This window comes from Chlorocebus sabaeus, chromosome 18 (assembly GCF_047675955.1).
Source record: "Chlorocebus sabaeus isolate Y175 chromosome 18, mChlSab1.0.hap1, whole genome shotgun sequence".
In the NCBI taxonomy this organism is placed as follows: domain Eukaryota; kingdom Metazoa; phylum Chordata; class Mammalia; order Primates; family Cercopithecidae; genus Chlorocebus; species Chlorocebus sabaeus.
Window position 1 is genome coordinate 37,004,517 of NC_132921.1, and position 22,108 is coordinate 37,026,624.

General features: G+C 41.3%; 1 protein-coding gene across 2 annotated transcripts in view; it reads left to right on the forward strand.

Annotated features, from left to right (window-relative positions):
• EPG5 (ectopic P-granules 5 autophagy tethering factor) overlaps positions 1–22,108 on the forward strand; it is a 121,205-nt gene that overhangs the window by 8,396 nt on the left and 90,701 nt on the right. For both annotated transcript variants that reach the window (XM_007974156.3, XM_073006345.1), the window contains exons 2-10: positions 3,522–4,466; positions 6,229–6,472; positions 7,644–7,780; positions 9,262–9,369; positions 10,267–10,340; positions 12,088–12,193; positions 15,016–15,130; positions 15,823–15,973; positions 19,379–19,534. In XM_007974156.3, coding sequence (XP_007972347.3) covers positions 3,522–4,466; positions 6,229–6,472; positions 7,644–7,780; positions 9,262–9,369; positions 10,267–10,340; positions 12,088–12,193; positions 15,016–15,130; positions 15,823–15,973; positions 19,379–19,534 — 2,036 coding nt within the window. The remainder of the gene's footprint in view (positions 1–3,521; positions 4,467–6,228; positions 6,473–7,643; positions 7,781–9,261; positions 9,370–10,266; positions 10,341–12,087; positions 12,194–15,015; positions 15,131–15,822; positions 15,974–19,378; positions 19,535–22,108) is intronic.

The following is a 22,108-nucleotide window of genomic DNA, read 5'->3' on the forward strand; positions in this document are numbered from 1 at the left end:
TTTCCCCATTGTTTTGACATTCTTGTCAAAATCAATTTGCCATATATGTAAGGTTTTATTTCTGGATTCTCAGTTCTGTTCCTTTCATCTATTTGTCTGTCCATGTGCCAATACTGTCTTTATTACTATAGCTTTGTAGTAGGTTTTGAAATTGCTAAGTGCGAGTTCTCCAACTTTGTTCTTTTTCAAGATTTTCTGTCTGTTGTGGGTCACTTGCATTTCTGTATGCAATTTAAATATCAGTTTGACAATTTCTGCAAAAAAAGGTAGCTAGGATTTTGCAAGGGATTGTGTAGAGTTTGTAGGTCCATTTGAGGAATATTTTCATCTTAATGATATTGTAAAAGACATAGAATGTCTTTCCATTTAAAGAAATTAAATTGCATTTAATTTCTTTCAGTAATGTTTTATAAGTTTCAGAGTACAAGTATTATGCTTTTTTCTCTCAATTTATCCCTAAATACTTTGTTCTTTTTATGCTATTGTAAATGAAATTGTTTTACTAGTTTCATTTTCTGATTGTCAACTCACTAAAATTTGGCCTCTGCCACACTGACTTTGCCTCAGCCTAGACTAGTAGAGTATAGGGATCATAAAGTCAAGTGCCTGCAGGAGCCACGTATATAACCTGGAGGAGTGAAGCAGGCTGAGTGGGACAATGGTCACTGGGTCAGGCTGTGCCTGATTTAGAGGGGACAGCTGCTCTCGAATTCTAGTTGATGGTTGCTGTGAGGTTGTGATGGTTTGGCGTTGCCACATCTTATGATTTTCCAAGAAAAACTAGAAATCTGGATTTTTGTGTGAGAAATCCTAATTTGCAAGTTAGCTACTAAGCAGACACATACACACACACATACATACACAATATAGGCCAAGCAAATCATATGTATTTTTTTTTTTTTTTTTTTGAGGCGGAGTCTCGCTCTGTCGCCCAGGCTGGAGTGCAGTGGCTGGATCTCAGCTCACTGCAAGCTCCGCCTCCCGGGTTTATGCCATTCTCCTGCCTCAGCCTCCTGAGTAGTTGGGATTACAGGCGCCTGCCAACTCACCTGGCTAGTTTTTTGTATTTTTTAGTAGAGACGGGGTTTTACCATGTTAGCCAGGATGGTCTCGATCTCCTGACCTCGTGATCCACCCATTTCGGCCTCCCAAGGTGCTGGGATTACAGGCTTCAGCCACTGCGCCCGCCCTAATCATATGTATTTTTAAGGATGATGTTTAAGGATGATGCCAGTGAACAAAGTGAGAGTGAAATGTTTGATGCACCACTCACCTCCTTAACTGTAAGCAATGAGGAGTCCCTGATGTGTCCACTAACATTTCTCTTGCTGTGGTAACCATTTTCCCTCTTAATTTTTTCTTTCTGACTTCTCTGTCTGAGAACCCTGTTTATTATAGCAAGTTTGCTAAACATCATTGCAGCATAGTTTGGGCTTGCTTTTTTGTTTTATTAACATTCATATAATGTTTTTGTTATTCGTGATTTTAGGCAGTTTAATAAACTAGTTTGTATGAGATGTGCATTGGGTGGCTGACTTCTGGATCTAATGTCCACCGTTCACAGTGGAGATCGAAGTTACTTGGAGGGGCATTTTGCTTCTTGAATCATTACCATTTGTAAATATTTGGCAGTCAGGTTCATTTCAACAAGCTGACCTCAAATTCCATGTCAAAAACATTCATCTTTTCTTTCTTTTTAATATATAAAGGCCCCACTTTTTTGGCTGTTAGTCTGCTGGACATTCAGAGCAGAATAATCCAAAATAACCAAGAGCTTGTATAACTCATGTTTGCCTACCTTAAAATTTCTTTGTGAAAGGAAGTATTTGAGTGATTTCAATGAGGTTTTTAGTCTGTTTGAATGAAACAACTTTATTTAAATGTCATTTAAATAAGTTTTTCTTCCTTATTCAGCCTAACTTCCTATGTTATCTAGTTTGTGTATTAATGCCTGAAGGTTTTTTTGAAACCATACATTTATTTTTAATGAATAACTTTTTTATGATGATGGAGATAATTTTGTACTTAGTGAAAAGTTGCAAATATAATACAGAGACTTCCCATGTACCCTTCACCTAGCATCCTCTTGTGTCATCATCTTATATAACCGTACATTCTATGGCATGATTGAACAATGATTAAAACTAAGAAATTGGCCGGGTGCGGTGGCTCACGCCTGTAATCCCAGTACTTTGGGAGGCCGAGACGGGTGGATCACGAGGTCAGGAGGTTGGCTAACATAGTGAAATCCCGTCTTTACTAAAAAATACAAAAAATTAGCCGGGCGCCTGTAGTCCCAGCTACTCAGGAGGCCGAGGCAGGAGAATTGCTTGAACCCGGGAAGCGGAGGTTGCAGTGAGCCGAGATTGCGCCACTGTACTCCAGCCTGGGTGACAGAGCAAGATTCTGTCTCAAAAAAGAAAAAAACACACAAAAAAATCCCCACGGAATTAATGTTGGTGCAATATTAAGATGTAGAACTTATTTGGACTTCACCAGTTTTTCCATTAATGTCCTTTTTCTAATCCAGGTCCCGCAATACACTTTAGTTGTCAGGTCTCTGTAGTTCCCTCCAGTCTCTACCAGTTTCTCAGTCTTGTCTTTCATGACCACATTCCTTTAGTTATCTTGTAGACTGCGCCTTAGTTTGGGTTTTTGTCTGATGTTTTCTCATGATTAGATTCAGGTTACACATTATTGGGAATATCCTATTGGGGTATCCGATGTCAGTATTACTGGTGACGTAACCTTGATCACTTGGTTAAAGCATTATCTTCCAGGATTCTCCACTGAAACTTACTATTTTCCTGTTTGTTGTTATTAAGCATTTGGGAGGAGATACTTTGAGACTATGCAGATACTCTGTTTCTCTTAAACTCTTCACTCACTCACTTTAGCATCCATGGGTAGATCTTAACCTGTGACAGTTAACCATGGTGTTCTTATGGAAAATTTTCTGTTTTTCTCATTCCTTCTGTTAATTCTATTAATCGGAATTCTCCTGCATGGAAGAATCGTCACTTCTTACCCATTTTATTTACATATTTATTCATTGAGGTAATTATGTCAGTATGGGCTCCTGGATGTTTATTTTATTCCAGTACTACAATTGTTCTGTTGCTCAAGTTGTTCTGTCCTTTTCTCCCTGAGTTTTGAGTGAATTTGTTTGTCAAGGTGAAGACAAACCTGTTGTGGCTGAAGATACGTAGAGACTGATCTATTTCACTTAACCTCTGGCAAAATGGTGTACAATCTAATTAACTTTCCCCTTCTATTTTTTGAATCAGAATTTGCTGCTTACTGTGATGTCTTTTTCTATTACGATCAGACTAGTGAATCTCCAAATTTAGCACACTCAATATTGGATAATACGAAATATGAAACACATTGCTGATAAAGCAAAGTTAGGTTTCATTTGTTTAATGATGAAATTTAGATTTTATGTGCAGCTTTAAAATTCCTCCTGCTGAAACCATCAATTATTGTGATAAATTATTTCACATTATGTATGTTGTTTTTAGGAAAAGAAGAAATATGAAACCCTTCAGAGGGAAGAGTCCGATGAAGTCTCCCTTCCAAAAACCTCCAGAGAGCAGGAAATCCCTTCTCTAGCCTGTGAATTCAAAGGAGACCATCTGAAGGTGGTAACTGATTCCCAGCTCCAGGATGATGCCAGTGGACAAAATGAGAGTGAAATGTTTGATATACCACTCACCTCCTTAACTATAAGCCATGAAGAGTCCCTGACGTGTAACACAGAGCCCCCAAAGGAAGGGGGAGAGGCCAGACCCTGTGTGGGGGACAGTGCAGTCACGCCAAAGGTCCAGCCTGGAGACAATGTTGGAACTATAGTAGAAACCCCCAAGAACTTCACAGAGGTAGAGGAAAATACGTCAGTACAAGGTGGACTTTCAGAAAGTGTACCCCAATCTAATTTTTCTTATACTCAGCCAGAAATGGAAAATATACAAGTCAGAGAAACTCAGAATAGTAAAGAAGACAAAGAAGGCCTGGTTTGTTCTTCAGAGGTGCCACAGAATGTTGGCTTGCAGAGTTCTTGCGAAGCCAAACATGTTTTTCAGACACCTAGAGTGAAGAAACTGTATCCCCAGTTGCCAGCTGAAATTGCCAGAGAAGCACCAGCTTTGGTGGCAGTGAAACCCTTGCTTCGTAGTGAGCGACTCTACCCAGAACTCCCATCTCAACCAGAACTAGTACCATTTACTAAAGAACAGCTAAAAATCTTGGAGCCTGGTTCATGGCTGGAAAATGTCGAGTCATATTTAGAAGAATTTGACAGCATGGCTCATCAAGACAGGCATGAATTTTATGAGTTGCTTTTGAACTACTCACGATGTAGGAAGCAACTGCTACTGGCCGAAGCTGAGCTGCTTACTCTGACATCTGATTGCCAGAATGCTAAAAGTCGGCTGTGGCAGTTTAAGGAGGAACAAATGTCTGTACAGGTATTTTGATCAGAAGCCTGGGGAATTTGCAGCAGAACTGCATTCCTGGGATGCCGTCCAGGTCTGGAATCTGTTCCTTACACCCACACTGCCCCTGCCTCAGCCTAGAGTAGTAGAGTGCAGGGATCACAAAGTCAAATGCCTGCAGGAGCCAGATGTATAACCTGGAGGAGTGAAGCAGGCTGAGTGGGACAACGGTCACTGGGTCAGCCTGTGCCTGGTGTAGGGGGGACAGCGACTCTTGAGTTCTAGTCGATGGTTGTTGTGAGATTGTGATGGTTCAGCATTGCCACATCTTATGATTTTCCAAGAAAAACTAGAAATCTAGATTTTTGTGTGAGGAATCCTAATTTGCAAATGTTAGCAACTAATCAGACACATACACACACCATGTAGGCCAAGCAAATCATGTCTCCAGCTGAAATTCAGCCCATGGGTCGTTAGTTTGTGACCTTGGGCATAATGCTACCAACATCTGATGGGTAGAGAGTGTCAAGGTTGAGAAGAAGGCATGAGGAAACTGAAGGTGTTATGATCACTTTGGCCTCCATAGAGTTGTATCTGATGGTCTTCCCCATTGAGTGTGGATGAGGAATCTGAAGGTAGTAACCGATTCCTAGCTCCAGGATGATGCCAGTGGACAAAATGAGAGTGAAACTCACCTTCTTAACTATAAGCAATGGAGAGTCCCTGACGTGTAACATAGAGGCCCCAGAGAAAGGGGAAGACGTCCTCTCAAGGTTGAGAGGGGACGGGGAAAACCATTAGATGCAACCCTATGGAGGCCAAAGTGATCATAAGCCATTTCATAGTGGCTTAGGAGAGATGGCAAGGAAGAAGAGGTTACTCTTGACTAGTTTAGCAGTGAAGGGAAGCTGGAGGAGATATTGGAGAGAAACGTGATTCCCTTATCCCTAATCCTTATTCATTGGCAGGCCTGTATATCTCTGTAGATAGGAAGGAGGGAAACATTTGGAAATAGTGCATTGAGAAGGGAGGATAGAATCAAGAACACAGCTGGTGGAGTGTGTATTCTCTTGAGTAGAACTACAAAGAATGATGAAGGTAGATCCAGAGATGTTTTAAGGTACCTTGAAGTTTAGGGGATATCACATTGGCTTCATGTTCATAAAATAGAAGGTAAGATCATCAATCATGAGAGTCTTAGGGACAAGTTCTGTTATTTTCTTGCAGCTTTCACTGCTGAATACTCCTTTTTTTTTTTTTTTTTTGAGATGGAGTCTAGCTGTGTTGCCCAGGCTGGAGTGCAGTGGCGCAATCTTGGCTCACTGCAACCTCCGCCTCCCAGGTTCAAGCAATTCTCCTGCCTCAGCCTCCTGAGTAGCTGGGATTATAGCGCCACCAGCATGCCCAGCTAATTTTTGTATTTTTAGTAGAGATGGGGTTTCACTGTGTTGGCCAGGCTGGTCTTGAACGCCTGACCTCGTGATCCACCTGCCTCAGCCTCCCAAAGTGCTGGGATTACAAGCGTGAGCCATCGCGCCTGGCCCACTGCTGACTACTTGTTAGAGTTACTCTTCCCTTCTCTGAACTTGCGATGTATTTCTGATTGGCTTTATGTTCCTTTGCACCTGATCATATATTTGCTGGTAATGTTCTCTACACAGTAATACGTCTCCTCACCATGATTAGAAGCTCTTTGAAGATGGTACTGAAGCCTATGTATCTTATACTTGCTGCCTGCTTACTTCAAATGGAAAGAGTAACTGGTTTCATATTGTACCTTTTTGTCCTCTGGTAGGGTATCTGTGCAGATCAAGTGAAAGTTTCCAGCTATCATCGCTACCAAAGAGTAGAAATGAATGAAAATGCACTGATGGAGCTAAAGAAGCTATTCGATGCCAAAGCTGAACACCTCCACCAGACCCTGGCCCTTCATTCTTATACTTCTGTGCTCTCAAGGTTGCAAGTGGAGTCTTACATCTATGCATTGCTCAGTAGTTCAGCTGTTCTGAGATCTTTAGTAATTCACCAGCAAGGCCAAGGTGTGTAAGTAATGAAGCTCTCACTCTTTCTTGCATTTTGAAATAAATAAAAAATTGAGGGCTATAGTCTGGTTGAATTGACTGTATAGTAATTGGTCTTACAAGATTCCATTTGTGCTTGCAGTTTTACCAGGCCTCCCCAAGTGTAGGATTGAGATCTGCATTAATGACATTTCTTGGGAGCATTGCCAGGTCTCCTTTCTCCGTGGCTGTCTTTCTTTGCTTCTGTAGGATGCCAGAAAGCTCACTATCTATCATTAATGTCCTTTGCTGTCCTACTTAATGTGCTTGTTACCAAGTTGAGTCCAAATATAGTTTTTGATTATAAAAGTAATCATCGGAATACTTCTTCACCCTTTATCTCTTGTGGTTTGTTTGGGCTGCTTTGTTTGTAGGACTGTTTTGTTTAATTTTCCAACAGAGGATTAATAATGTTCTGAATTTTTCATCTTATTTTGGATTTTAAGAAATTAGTCTGTATGACATGAATATTAAGTATGCTTATTGAATTATGTAATTTTTATTTCTGGGGGATACATTAGGACACTTTAAAGTAAAATTCCCCCTCCCTATTTTCTTAACTAATCAAATAACTGGGGGTAGATCAAAGATGTACTGATTTTCAAATAAAAAATAGTGGATTATGGCCAGGTGCGGTGGCTCACACCTGTAATCCCAGCAATTTGGGAAGCTGAGGTGGGCGGATCACTTGAGGTCAGGAGTTCAAGACCAGCCTGGCCAACATGGTGAAACCCCTTCTTTACTAAAAATACAAAAACTAGCTGGGTGTGGTGGCGGGCACCAGTAGTCTCAGCTACTTAAGAGGCTGAGGCAGGAGAATGGCATGAACGCGGGAGGCGGAGGTTGCAGTGAGTCAAGATCGCACCACTGCACTCCAGTCTGGGCGACAGAGTGAGACTGTCTCAAAAAAAAAAAAAAGGAATTATGATGAGGTTGGTTTTTCCGTTATTTTGAAATACTTCAAAGTTAAACACATTTTGGCTTGTCTGTTTATAAAAATTTAAATATTTTTATGTAACTTTTCTCCTTTTTTTTTATCTGCACTAGATATTTTAAAGATTTTTTATTGTTGTTGGTTTAAGTGAAGACACTAAAAATTCCCCCCAAAACACCATTTATGAAAGACTCATTTAATCTCTCTCATTTACAGTGTCTAAGCAGACAGAAAGCATTCCCTCCGATCTGTGTCAACTAAAGGAATGCATTAGTGTCTTATTCATGTTCACCAGGAGAGTTAATGAAGATACTCAGTTTCATGATGATATTCTTCTCTGGCTGCAGAAATTGGTAAGGGGACAAAAATAGACACTGTAGTCTTTGTTTTATTTCTCTCATAATTTAGGAATTATCTGTTATTACATTTGGTCTTCAACAACTTTTTCAGCTAATTTATTTCATGAGTTTATTAATGACTTTTCTTTGATCATGATACATGGTAATAAGTTATTTATCTAGTGCATTATTAAGCACAAAGTATGTTTCTCTCTGATAAAGATTATGCTGAATGAACTCTGGACTTCAACTTTGAAAGAAATGAAAATGCAGGAAGTATGCTAAATTGAAGACTAGATGTATATTCAGCATATAGGTACAGGTTGAGTGTTGCTAATTCAGAAATCTGAAACGATCCAAAATTCCAAACTTTTTGAGTGCTGATATGATGCCACAAGTGGAAAATTCCACACCTAAGTACTTAATAGAAACTTTGTCTAATGTACAGAATTACAAAAAATTTTGTATAGACCAACCTTCAGGCTGTATGTAAGGTGTATATGAAACAAATGAATATTGTGTTTAGACTTATGTTTCAGCCCCAAATGTATTAGATATGTTAGTCCTTTTTCACGCTGCTGATAAAGACATATCTGAGACTGGGAAGAAAAGGAGGTTTAGTTTGACTTACAGTTCCATATGGCTGAGGAGGTCTCAGAATCATGGCGGAGGACAAAAGGCACTTCGTACACGGTGGTGGCAAGAGAGAATGAGGAAGAAGCAAAAGCAGAAACCCCTGATAAACCCATCAGATCATGTGAGACTTATTCACTATCATGAGAATAGCACGGGAAAGACCGGCCCCCATGATTCAGTTACCTCCCACTGGGTCTCTCCCGCAACGAAGAAGAAGAAGAATATTCTATCTTCTTCTGGGAGATAGAATTCAAGTTGATATTTGGGTGGGGACACAGCCAAACCATATCACCAAGATATCTTACATTTATGCAAACATTCTAGAATCCAAAAATGTCTGAAATCTGAAATACTTCTGGTCTTGTGCATTTTAGATAAGGTATGGATCAAAAAATTTTCTATATCTCATTCTTTCTGTCTTGTGATATTTAATGTCATGCTTAAAACAGTTTCTTTTAAGAGAAAGAAGAAAGGTATAAGGATTTGAAAAACTTAGGAAAGATGTTAGGTGTGTTATAAGAAGGAGGGGTATTTGTTTATTGGTTATGTTTATAGATTAAACTACTTGACTTATATTTATTCACTTGTGGCCAGGAACATTAGTGACTTGTAATTTGCCAGAGAAGTAAAAACTAGATTTGTAGAGAATCTGCTTGTGATTTCATCATAGTACTATAGATTCATAGGCCTCTGGTGTGCTCTGTGGTAGAAACTAAGCCAGTGAATAGTATGTCTTGTGTCTGGTTACTCTTTTGAAAGATTGCATGTATTGAAGCATTGGATAAATGACTTTACTAGACCCCTAGATAAATTATTCTTTTTTTAAAAAATAGTGAGATCATATGACCTTTATTGTTTAGGTGTCCGTGTTACAAAAAGTTGGCTGTCCTGGAGATCACCTCTTCCTTCTAAACCATATTCTTCGATGCCCCGCTGGTGTTAGTAAATGGGCTGTTCCTTTCATCCAGGTATGATGAATGGTTACCTCATTCTGAGGGGTTAGGGGAGAGGTTTTATTAGACATTTTTCCTGAAGAAATTGCTGGGAAAAAAAGACTATTTAAAAAATAGTAATATTTAAAATAAAAATCTTAAAATATATCCAGTATACATTTAAGTTCTTAGGCTGAAACTTGTTGGGCCACCCATAACTGATAGAACTGTACTAAGTTTGCTTGTGGTCTGTCTGGGTAGGTTCAGTCATATTTAACTCTACACAATTTCTGCGCAGGAAGGCTCACCAGGACTTTTTTCCCGTGGTACTCAATACAGCTTCCTAAGTCAATCTGTCTCACACCACAGTTGGTACAGGTCAAACAGAAGCCACCACATCTCAAAGTTCTTTAATACTAGCAGAGATCTTAGGTCTGTGGGATCAACTCTTGTATACTTAGGAGTTGACTATGTGGTTTTTAGATTCTCCTCTCTGCTGTTGCCTTTGGGTCATTTAGTTACTCATAGCAACCACTTAGAATGGGCAGGAGCCAAAACGTTTGCCAAGTTCAGCTTCTCCACATCTCCTTTGCTTTAGCATTTCTGGTGGCAAGAAGTCTGAATCTTATTAGGTAGAAGGAGGATTTTTTTGTTTTTGTTTTGTCTCTCTTTGGATTAAAGTAGCAGTAGTGTCCTTCATCCCATGTTGTTACAGATAATTGATGGAAACTGCTCAGCTACCTCTGCTCTTTGAGTACAGCTGACTCAGTGCCGCCAGGTAACCCATGGGTTGTGCTTTACTCTTGTGTATTAGGTACCAGTTTCAGCTTTGTTCTCTTAACAGCAACTTTGGTCAGAACGCTTGTGAACCAAGATTATGGACACTTGGGTTATTTGTTTTCTACAGTACGCTTTTTGCTTTTCTGATTTCAGATCAAAGTGTTGCATAACCCATCAGGGGTCTTTCATTTTATGCAGTCCCTTGCCCTGCTGATGTCTCCTGTCAAGTAAGTGTGGAAGAGCTTTGTGAAGTAGAGATTGAAATGCTTCTTTCTTCTAAAGGATTGGCTCCTGAAACTGCCTAGATCCAAAGAAGAACAGCTAAGGGAAGTGTTGGCATTCTAGAATTTAACATTGCAGATTTTCTTTGGGTTTGATTCTTGTTTCAAAGTGACTCTTCAACTGCTTATATATAAGCAACTATTTTTATGGGATCCCCGTTTTAGTGGGTTTGCCCCTCTTGTCATATATGCTATTGTGAAAGGTGCTACAGACAAAAAAGGTGATCTGTTTCTTGGAAGAAGAGATTTAATGCCAGAAGAGAAATAGCACAGAGAGATTTAAGTGCTAAATTGTGAAGCTATGCAATAGAAATGAAGAGAACAAAGAGTTGAATGGAGTAGTCAGAGAGGGTTTCATGGTAAATGAGCTGTGTTTAAAGAATGGATTGGACTGGGCGTGGTGGCTCACACCTGTAATCCCAGTATTTCGGGAGGCCAAGGCAGATGGATCACCTGTGGGCAGGAGTTTGCGACCAGCCTGGCCAACATGGTGAAACTCCGTCTCTACTAAAAATATAAAAATTAGCCGGGCATGGTGGTGTAATCACCTGTAATCCCAGCTACTTGGGAGGCTGAGGCAGGAGAATCGTTTGAACCTGGGAGGCGGAGATTGCAGTGAGCTGAGATCGTGCCACTACACTCCAGCCTGGGTGATAGAGTGAAACTCCATCTGAAAAAAAAAAAAAAAAGAATGGATTGGATTTCAGTAGGAGAATGGGACAATGGAGAACATGTAGGTGGGAGAACAGTGTGAGCAAAGGCCCCAACACAGGTTAGGATAGCTGTGCAGAGCACAGGTAGATCAGTGTGGCTGAAGCAAAGGTGTGTGCGGGAACTGGTAATAAATGTGAAGAACTCAGGTGGGTTGGATTATAGAAGTCCTTGAAATTAAATGAGGAATTTAGATTTGATGATTCCTCTCCCTTACTGCCTTGGATACAAGGGCCTGCTCCTGCACATGGTAGATAATGATTTGACTCACAAGTGTTTTTGCATTGATATCTATGTTTTGGCCCTAAACAAGCCTCTCCATTACCTTTTTTCTTTTTTTTTGAGATCGAGTCTCTCTCTTTCGCCAGGCTGGAGTGCAGTGGAACGATCTCAGTTCACTGCAACCTCTGCCTCCTAGGTTCAAGAGATTCTCCTGCCTCAGCCTCCTGAGTAGCTGGGACTACAGGCATGCACCACCACACCCAGCTAATTTTTGTATTTTTAATAGAGACAGGGTTTCACCATGTTGGCCAGGATGGTCTTGATCTCTTGACCTCATGATCCACCCACCTCAGCCTCCCAAAGTGCTGTGATTACAGGCGCGAGCCGCCGTGCCCAGCCTCCATTCTTTTTTATTCAGTAAGTCATAGTTGCTAAAATAGTTTCCCTGGCAAGACTCTGTTAGCCTGGTTTGAGTTAAGGTCTGTAGCATATATATTGAGATCCTGCGTCATGCAGGGAGCTGTGCTAGTATAGCTGCTTTCTGTAATTACTCATCATTACTAATTCAGAATGGTTGCATTCTCCACCAAAATTAGTGCAGTTTTAGTAGCCTTGCTTTTTGCCCAGTTCTTATTCACTAATTTAAACCATTTGAAGATTGGGTTGATGTGTGGCTCTTCTTCAGGGTGAGTAGATAATCCAGAATGCACTCACATGGGCCTTCATCTAAGTGATGGGAGTGATTATTCTTGTCCTTTAGAAATCGAGCTGAGTTTATGTGCCACATGAAGCCCAGCGAGCGGAAGCCATCCTCCTCAGGGCCTGGGTCTGGGACCTGGACGCTAGTAGACGAAGGAGGAGAAGAGGTAACTTGTCATGTCTGCATTATTTTGATGAATTATTGTGCCCTCTTCTTATGCACCAGGTATTGTTCTAAGCACTTTTCACATAATATCTCATTTAATTCTCCCAGCAACCCCATGAGGTAAAGACTTATGATTCCTATTTTATAGATGAGGAAACTGAGGTGCAGGGCTGTGAAGTACCTTCTCTCAAACCATAGGGTCATTAAATGCGGAGCCTTTAGAGCCTGTGCTTTGAGCCAGTGTGCTGTGTTGCACCCCTTCTCTAGAATATCATTCTGTTCAGCTCGGAGAATTTGGCACTTGGAAATTAAAGTCATATTACATAAGATGTATATTAGGAGTTTCTTTATGTAGTAACAAGTTTCTGGGGTTGGAGCCTCACCTACAGATGGTGAATCTGAGTAATAAAGAGCTGGAGCTTAGCAAGGTTTTCCCTTAACTCATAAACTTCTTATCCGGAAATTCTCATTTGAAAGGTAGAAGATGGTTTTCCATTTTTGGTGATAATTTAATGATCGAAATCCAGCTTCTCAAGATCACCCTTGTTAATTTTCCTTTCTACTATACCCATCGTGAGTATATTTGTAAGCAGTTTTGTTCTGCTGCTAATTGTCAGTTCTAGTCCTTTGTTTTGTTCTGAATCTTGATTTGATATTCTCGTCTAGGATGTTCAGTGACCAATTTATTACAATCCCTCTCTTAAAAGGAGGTGAGGCCAGGCACGGTGGTTCACACCTGTAATCCCAGCACTTTGGGAGGCTGAGGCAGGTGGATCACGAGGTCAGGAGATTGAGACCATCCTGGCTAACATGGTGAAACCTCATCTCTACTAAAAATACAAAAAATTAGCCAGGCGTGGTGGCGGGCGCCTGTAGTCCCAGCTACTTGGGAGGCTGAGGCAGGAGAATGGTGTGAACGTGGGAGGCGGAGCTTGTAGTGAGCCGAAATTGTGCCACTGGGCTGCGCCCAGCCTGGGTGACAGAGCGAGACTCTGTCTCAAAAAAAAGGAGATGAAAGTGTTCAGCCAACAGTTTTCAGAATGACAGCCATGGCAGCTGTGGGATCGTGTCTGTGTATTTCCCAGTGCTCATTCAGAAGTGGAGAGCACCCTTCACAGTCGTTTTTCTCTTCCTGAGACTTGCCGGAGGAGGTGGTCAGGTGGTGGTAAATGACGTGGACGTGCAAGCGTCTTTGCTAGAAACTGAGGAATCATTCTGAAGCAAGCTTCTCAGGAACCAGTACAGATTGGTCTTTTAAAGATTGCAGTGGAGCAGTGTGTTTTTTTTAGAGTGGTCTTTCTTGGGGGAGAAATCTTTTCTTCTGGTAGGTTTCCTGCATTTAATCCCAGATAGATAATGATTAAGGAGCATTATAATTACTTGTAATGATTAGGCATTATAAATACTTCCAGTCAAAATATTTGATTAATTATCTCACCCTGCGTTGGTGCCTGGCTCCAGTTTAGCACTCCCTAAATATTCAGCGAATTCAAGAACTGGGGAATAGATGAGAAAGTTGGGAGTGCCATGGCCTCAGAAAAGGCTGTGGGGAGGAAGGCACTCTGAATTACCCACATCAGTGGTTTCTTGATACTAGCTATGTACTAGAATCACCTGGGCAACTTGCAAACCTTGCCCAGGCCCACACCCAGACATCCAAATAGTTAAAAGCCTACCTGGTGGTTAAATGTACAGCTGAGTTGAGAATAGCTAAGTTGAGAACTGCCTTAAGTAGAGTTTCTGAAACGCTTGTTTGTTAGACATTTTAGACACATAATAAGACTGTAAAAATTGAGTGGCTTAAGGAAATTTTGAATGATCTGCATTAGTCCGTTGTGGAAATTGAGGTGATACATTCTATTCTTCAGGTTCTCAGGATCTTTTTACTTCCTTCCCTTTTTAATGTAGCATATCTTAGGACATGAATCAACTTGGTTTCTAAGGTGACTTTAGTGCTCTGTGTCAAACAAAAAGACTGCAAAGATTTCCCCTATTTAATCTTTGTGTATGACCACTGTTATTTTTATACGGCTTTTGGCAGCACTGATTGACAACAGAACTTTAGTCATCTATAGCAAATGTCAATTGCTTCCTCTTAAGTCTGTCGAATACTACATAGACCTTGATTTTGGGAGAAGAGAATTGCAGCTAACATGAACTCTCATCTATGGTTCTTGTTTTTTTTTGAGATGGAATCTCATTCTCTCACCCAGGCTGGAGTGCAATGGTGTGATCTTTGTTCACTGCAACCTCTGCCTCCCAGGTTCAAATGATTCTCATGCCTTGGCCTCCCGAGTTGTTGGGATTACAGGTGCACGCCACCATGTCTGGCTAATTTTTGCATTTTTAGTAGAGATGGGGTTTCACCATGTTGCCCAGGCTGCTCTTGGACTCCTGACCTCAGGTGATCTGCCCACCTCGGCCTTCCAAAGTGCTGGGATTACAGGCATGAGCCACCGTGCCCAGCCCATCTGTGGTTCTTTAATTGATGTTATCAAAGCACTGATCCCTATAGTAAGGTTCTCACTCTAGAGGATTTGTTTTTTTCTATTTTCTTTGGGATGGACATTTAATGAGAGCAGTTTCATCACTGACCATGACCCAGATACATATAAAATTGTGCTTGCAATTTCAGGGGATTTACTGTGGAACTATCTCTGGAACTGAGACTGTAAATTTCTGTCCTGGAGAAAAGGTCCATGAAGACTCATGAGGATATCACATGTATACCATTGAGACCTGTGATAATTTACCTCCTGTAACTCTGGATCATAGTGTGATCTGATCAAATCAGCTGACATGACTTTTTATCTTTTCCCTTAGGATGAAGACCCTGAGACCAGTTGGATTCTCCTTAATGAAGATGATTTGGTTACCCTTTTAGCACAGTTCCCCTTTCATGAACTCTTTCAACATCTTCTTGGGTTTAAAGTAAAAGGTAGACTCATTTCTCTTATCATGTGTAGAATGGGGTAGTGGCAAATGCAAACACAGGAACTCTGCATCGAGTCTTTTTTTTTTTTAATTTTGAGATGGAGTCTTGCCATGTTGCCCAGGCTGGAGTTCAGTGGCACGATCTCGGCTCACTGCAAGCTCTGCTTCCCAGGTTCATGTCATTCTCCTGCGTCAGCCTCCCGAGTAGCTGGGACTACAGGCGCCCTCCACCATGCCCAGCTAATTTTTGTATTTTTAGTAGAGATGGGGTTTCACCATGTTAGCCAGGATGGTCTCGATCTCCTGACTTCGTGATCCGCCTGCCTCGGCCTCCCAAAGTGCTGGGATTATAGGCGTGAGCCACTGCACCCAGCTCGAGTCTTCTTGTGTAGGCTCCAACTCAGGTTTCTTGTGCCTAGCTGTTGTAGGCTTCTCTTGTGCTTGTAATTTCCCACTTGGTGCTTAAATGTGAGAAAGCTAACTAGCCTGCTCATTGCCCAGCTTAAATTGTTTTTAGTTTGGCACATTGTCTCAAGTTTTTTCCCATTTCATGTTGACATGGGAGCCAGAGTAATGAGATTGTCAGTTCTTCTCCATCTTGGCTTTGAGTCCTCGTTAAAATATTTATACAGCTGTTTCTGTTCGTGTTTTTTCGTAGTAATTATGATTTTTTTCTTTTATCTGATTAACTTCTAGGTGATTATTTACCTGAAACAGCAAGACCTCAAGAGATGATGAAAATTTTTGCCTTTGCCAACTCGCTAGTGGAACTTCTGGCTGTGGGGTTAGAAACCTTTAATAGAGCACGCTATAGGCAGTTTGTGAAGCGAATTGGTTATATGATCAGGTAATACTGCCGTTGGTCCATTCTTCTCTGTTCCTTTTACCCTGGTCAGACACAGATACTGCATAATTGGGATGATGGACATTTTAGTTGTAAACCTCAGGTCTTATTTCTCGTGAAAGTTAAGATTTTTTCACCATCTATAAGATGGGAATTTCATAAGTGCTTCCAGTCAGCATATTTCGTTAATTATCTCAAATTTAACTGGCTTGCTAGATGATTGTTCTTGGAGTCGAGATCCCCAAAGCTGTTGCTGGGTTGAAGTCTGGGCAAGAGAGAAGTCATCTAGGAAAATGCAGGCTCTTACTGCTTCAAGTGTCTTAATAAATTTAGAGAAGATGTACTGCTTTTCTTTGAATTAATTTTATACTCTTTTTTTCTGCTTTATTAATTTTAATTGTCTTTACTGGATCATTTCTTACAGCATATATACATGCTGTTATTCAACTTCCTTCCCCACCCAAAAGAAACTCCATAAAACTATCAAAACTTCTCTCCCTCCTTACTTTTGCTTCCAAAACAAAATTACTTTTAATTCATTTATTTTATCTTATTTTTTAATTTTTTTTTGAGACTAGTCTCACTCTTTCACCCAGGCTGGAGTGCAGTGGCACGATCTCGGCTCACTGCAACCTGTGCCTCCTGGGTTCAAGCAATTCTTGTGCCTCAGCCTCCTGAGTAGCTGGGATTACAGGTGCGCACCACCACACCCGGCTAATTTTTGTATTTTTAGTAGAGACGAGGTTTCACCACATTGCCCAGGCTGGTCTCAAACTCCTGGGCTTAAGCGTTCTGTCCGTCTTGGCCTCCCAAAGTGCTGGGATTACAGGTGTGAGCCACCGTACCTGGCCTAATTCACTTATTTTAGATATGTATCCATTAGCTTTATTAATCAGTCAATTGGTTATAGGATGCCCTGAAAGGGTGGGGGTCCCTTCTTTTTTTTTGAGACGGGGTCTCACTCTGTCACCCAGGCTGGAGTGCAGTGGTGTGATCTCGCCTCACTGCAACCTCTTCCTGAGGTTAAAGCCATTCTCCCACCTCAGCCTCCTGAATAGCTGGGACTATTGGTGTGTGCCACCATCCCCAGCTAATTTTTTGTGTTTTTAGTAGAGATGGGGTTTCACCATGTTGGCTAGGCTGGTCTCCAACTCCTGACCTCAAGTGATCCGCCCGTCCTGGCCTCCCAGAGTGCTGAGATTACAGGCATGAGCCACTGTGCCCGGCCTGGGGGTCCCTTCTGAGGTCTAGAGAAAGCCTTGAGTATAGAGTTAGGAAAATGAGATAGTGGGAGGGAGGATGACTGGTGACTTGGAGATAAATTTGTTAAAAGCTAAAAGCCCATCTACCTGTTATTAACAGAAGTCCATCCAGACATCTGTTTCCTGATTCTGCTTAATAAATAAGACCGTAAATAAAATTGGTCCATGAGCTCACATACAGATATAGGATTGTGTGCTTACTGTATGCCAGGACTGTGATTTCTTATTTTATTTTCTCAGTAACTCTATAGGAAGGACGTTGGTATCATTACTGTTTTAAGATCACTGTTTACATTATTGTGTAAATAACAGCTGTAGTATATTATGATTATTCTTTCTTTGTTTTTCTTTCCATCCGCTTACTTTTCTGTGAATCTAGTGCAGATTCTTCTCATACCTTCTAATTGCAGAACAATTTCCCATAAGGTCTCATTCTTCAGATCGCCTGTTAGTTCCCATTTTATTCCTCCATCCTCACTTGAACTTGCTTTTCCTCCCATCACTACCCAGACAGCTCCTACAGATGAAGATCTCTAATGAACCTTGTACTCCTGATCCACTGGCCAGTTCTGAGTCTCTTCATCCTACTTGGCATCTCTCACATAGGTCACATAGCAGCCTTTCTTGTAGTTAATTGATAATTTTATCCTTAAAACATTTTCTCTGCTTGGCTTCCAGGATACCACATTCTCCTGATTTCTCCACCATTTCACTGACAGTTCCTTTTCTGCCTCCTTGGTTGTTTCATTCTCACTTCCAGACTTCTTAATGTTAGAGTGTCTCAGGTCTCAGTCTCTGAACCTCTTCTCTTTATCTACTCTTGCTTCTTCAGATGTCGTTCATTCTTCTTTAAATATCTAAACACTGTTACAATTCTCAGAGTTGTATTTCCAGCCCATACCTCTCTCATAAACACATTGTATATTCAGCTACCAACTCAGCACCTCCACTTGGATGACTCATTAACATTGTAATGTAATGTTCTCAAAGTGAACTCACTCTCCCCACCTCCCAAACTACTCCTCGCAGTTTCATTAAGTAGCAACTCTATTCTAGTTTCTCAAGCCAAAACACCTGGTGGCACCCGTGGCTTTTCTTTCTTTTATACCCCGCATTCAGTCTAACTGCAAATTTTATTATCTCCACCATCGAAATACCATCTTTTATCAAATCTAAGATGCTACCAATTTTTTTTTTTAAGATATATTTTATATGCCACTAACATAGGGAAAATGCTACCAAATTATGGCATCACATCATTAACATTAACATGGATTCTGACGTTCTAATTGCAGAGAGATTAGTGTGAAAGACACGCATTCTTTCGAATCAGTGAAACATGCTGTTTCCAGAATCTAGCTGCTTCTTACCACCTTCACTGCTAGCACCCCATTTCATTCCTAGACCTCCTGACTTATCTTCCTGCTTCTGACTTTGCCCACTGCCCGCTTCTGCCCTTTCCCCACCTCAGTGTATTTTTAAACAGCCAGTGTTGCTTATGAATTGTGAGTCAGCCCATTGTCTGCCCAGGGCCCTACGGTGCTCCCTGCTGCACTCAGGGAAAAAGCCGAAGTCCTCGCAGTGGCCTGCAGGGCGCCTCACGATCTGGTTTCCTGCCACTTTTCTGATTTCATCTCCAGCCAGTCTCCCTCTTAGCACATTGGCCTCCTTGCTGTTCCTAATCATACCTGACACCCCTCGAAGCTTTTCCATTGTCTGTTTCTTCTATGTGGACACTCTTCTCATAGACACTCTTGTGATTCCTCACTGTTTTCCAGGCATTATCACATATCTGTCTTCAGTAAGGCCTCTCTTGCTCCCAACCCACCTCCTTATCCTGCGTACCCCTTCATCGCCAGACATACTTTATTCCTTTCTCTGGCTTTTTCTCAGTGTCACTTAAACCATGTGGCAGACTATATATGACTTTATTTTATTTGTTGTCTCTTTGCCCTTCACTAAATGTAAGCTCTATGAAGGTAGGATTTTCTTTTCCCCATTTCATTACTTTCAGAACCTGGGCAGTAGTAGGTGGATAGTAGGTGCTCAATACATATGTGTTGAATAAATGAATGTTGTAAATGTAATATAAAGGTGCAGATATTGAGCTAATGAAAAGTACTGTATTATCTTTCCTCATGCCCAGAATGACCGTTGGTTATGTAAGTGACCACTGGGCACAGTATATGAGCCATAACCAAGGCTCAGGATTGGCCCAACAGCCCTACTCTATGGAGAAACTACAGGTTGAATTTGATGAGCTGTTTTTGAGGGCTGTCCTACATGTGCTGAAGGCCAAAAGGTAAGTAAGACATATGATATTTGGTGAGAAGTAACTTCCTCACTGGTAAGAACCAGTCGAGTGAAAGCCACTTAAGTAGGTGTTTTATAATAGTTTCTTAGTGTATTTCATCTGTTTCTTATCAAGGGCAAATTCTTGGGCCTTAGTTTCCTTATCTGTAGTAACCCCCTGCTGGCTGAAATGGTCTCTCTCTCTCTCAATTTCTTTCTGTTGTAAGATAACACTATTCTGGTGTCTCAGTTTTTTGCCACCCTGAACTTTTGGGGCAGCCTCGAGCAGGGGAAAACAGGATAGATTGTATCTGTCACATACCTACTGCGGTGCCTGCAGTGAGCAGCAGTAGGTGCACAGCATGTGGTGCAAATGATTTGGTGATTTTATTGTTCAATTTGCCTTCCTGTAAGGGTTTTAAGGTCTGGGAATGTCATGGATCTTGGTTCCCTATCTTAGCTTTGTAAATACTGTCTTTGGATCATGCTGTCTGTGCCGCTGCTTGTAGCCTAGGACCTGTTTGAGGCATAGGCAGGGGCACAGCTGCACATCCCGTGCTCCCTTCCCTGAGCCACTGGCCAAGTTGAGGAGTGGGCTCTGCTGCAGAATTATGCTCTCCACTAGGAGATGCGGGCCTGCCTCCACCCCTGCGCAGCTCTGCTTATGAACTACTAGCTCTCCCCTATTTTGGCCCTCTCCTGAGCTAGCTGTCTACACTCCCTCTTGCCATGTGACTCTTAGCCCCAGCCCCCGATTTATTCTGTGTTGTATAGTAAGTTTGAGTCTTGGTCTGCCATTTACTGTTACCCTGGGAAAGTCACTTAATATTTGTGGTCTCACTTTCTTCATTTATAAAATGGAGATGGTGATAATGATACTACTGTGCCATTAACCTCGTGGATATGTGATGAGGGTGAATTGTGGTAATGTGAGGAAATACATTTTAAACCACAAAGGACTTTTCAAATGTAAGTGGGGGTTGTTCTTGTGTGGTTTCATATGGGGAATAGAATAATCTAGAGACTTAGAGAAAGATCAAGAATTCTTAGCTAAGTGTTAACCACTTTTAGACACTGTGAAGGCGTAAGTCTAACTTAAATAGAACTTGGGTATAGAAATTTATCTTTTTTTTTTTTTTTTTTTGTGATGGGGTCTCACTTTGTTGCCCAGGCTGGAGTATAGTAGCATGATCTTGGCTCACTGCAACCTCTGCATCCCAGGTTCAAGCGACTTTTCCACCTCAGCCTCCCAAGTAGCTGGGATTATGGGCACTTGCCACCATGCCTGGCTAATTTTTTGTGTTTTTAGTAGAGATGGGGTTTCACCATGTTGGCCAGGTTGGTCTTGAACTCCTGACCTCAAGTGATCTGCCCGGTTCAGCCTCCCAAAGTGCTGTGATTACGGATATGAGCCACCGCGCCTGGCCTTATCTTTAGATTACTCCTGTTACACATATACCATAAATTTTGTGGTCTCATGAGATGCGCCAAATCCTGTTCAGGATTGTCAGGGCATCAGTGCAGTAGCACCTGCCCAGTGACGCCAGCCTGGTACATGGGAGGAGTCTTCCTTCTCTGATCTGTCACTTATTTTTGTGCTTGCTTAGCGGAGAGGCAAAGCTGTCATCCTGCTTACTGGGGCTTATATATTGAGCTGTGAACCCTTCCTGTAACGTTGTGTATATAATTCACAAAGATAATTGTTTAAAAATGTTGACAGCTATTGTTCTTAAGTTTATTTTAGGAAACAAATTATATGAGAACCAGATATTTAAAGCCATGAAATTTAAATTTATTTGGCACTCAAATGGAAATTTCTGGCAATAGCTATCCCTTCAACCTAAAACAAAACTAAACTATACTAAAAGACAGACAACAAAAATAGAAGTCAGGACTGGGCGTGGTGGCTCACACCTGTAATCCCAGTACTTTGGGAGGCTGGGGTGGGCGGATCACCTGAGGTCAGGAGTTTGAGACCAGCCTGACCAACATGGTGAAACCCCATCTCTACTAAAAATACAAGAATTAGCCAGGCTTGGTGGCAGGAGCCTGTAGTCCCAGCTACTCAGGAGGCTGAGGCAAAAGAATCACTTGAACCTGGGAGGTGGAGGTTGCGGTGAGCTGAGATTGCACCATTGCACTCCAGCCTGGGCAGCAGAGCAAGACTCTGTCTCAAAATATATATATATGTATATGTATATAAATGCCTATATAAATATATATGTGTGTGTGTGTATATATATGTGTATATATAAGCCAGACTTCCTGAATGTCTGCCATATAGGAAATTTTATAGCCTGAAATACACCCTGTTTGTGATTTTACTTTTAAGTCCTCTACAATTTTCCTTCTTTGTTTTGGGGTTATAAAACAGCATCAAGTCCCATGTGAAGTGTTAGGATAGTTAATTAATAAGATAGAAACCTGGCCCACCTGACCTTAGAGAAGTTTCTTAATCTCTTAGTCAGGAGTCTAGCTGGCTTTTCCGGAGTCCCGGTGAGTGTGGGTTTGAGCTACCAGTTGCCTGTTTAGGTTTGTAGATGTGGATTAGGCATAATACACTATTCATTTTTTTAAAATTTGG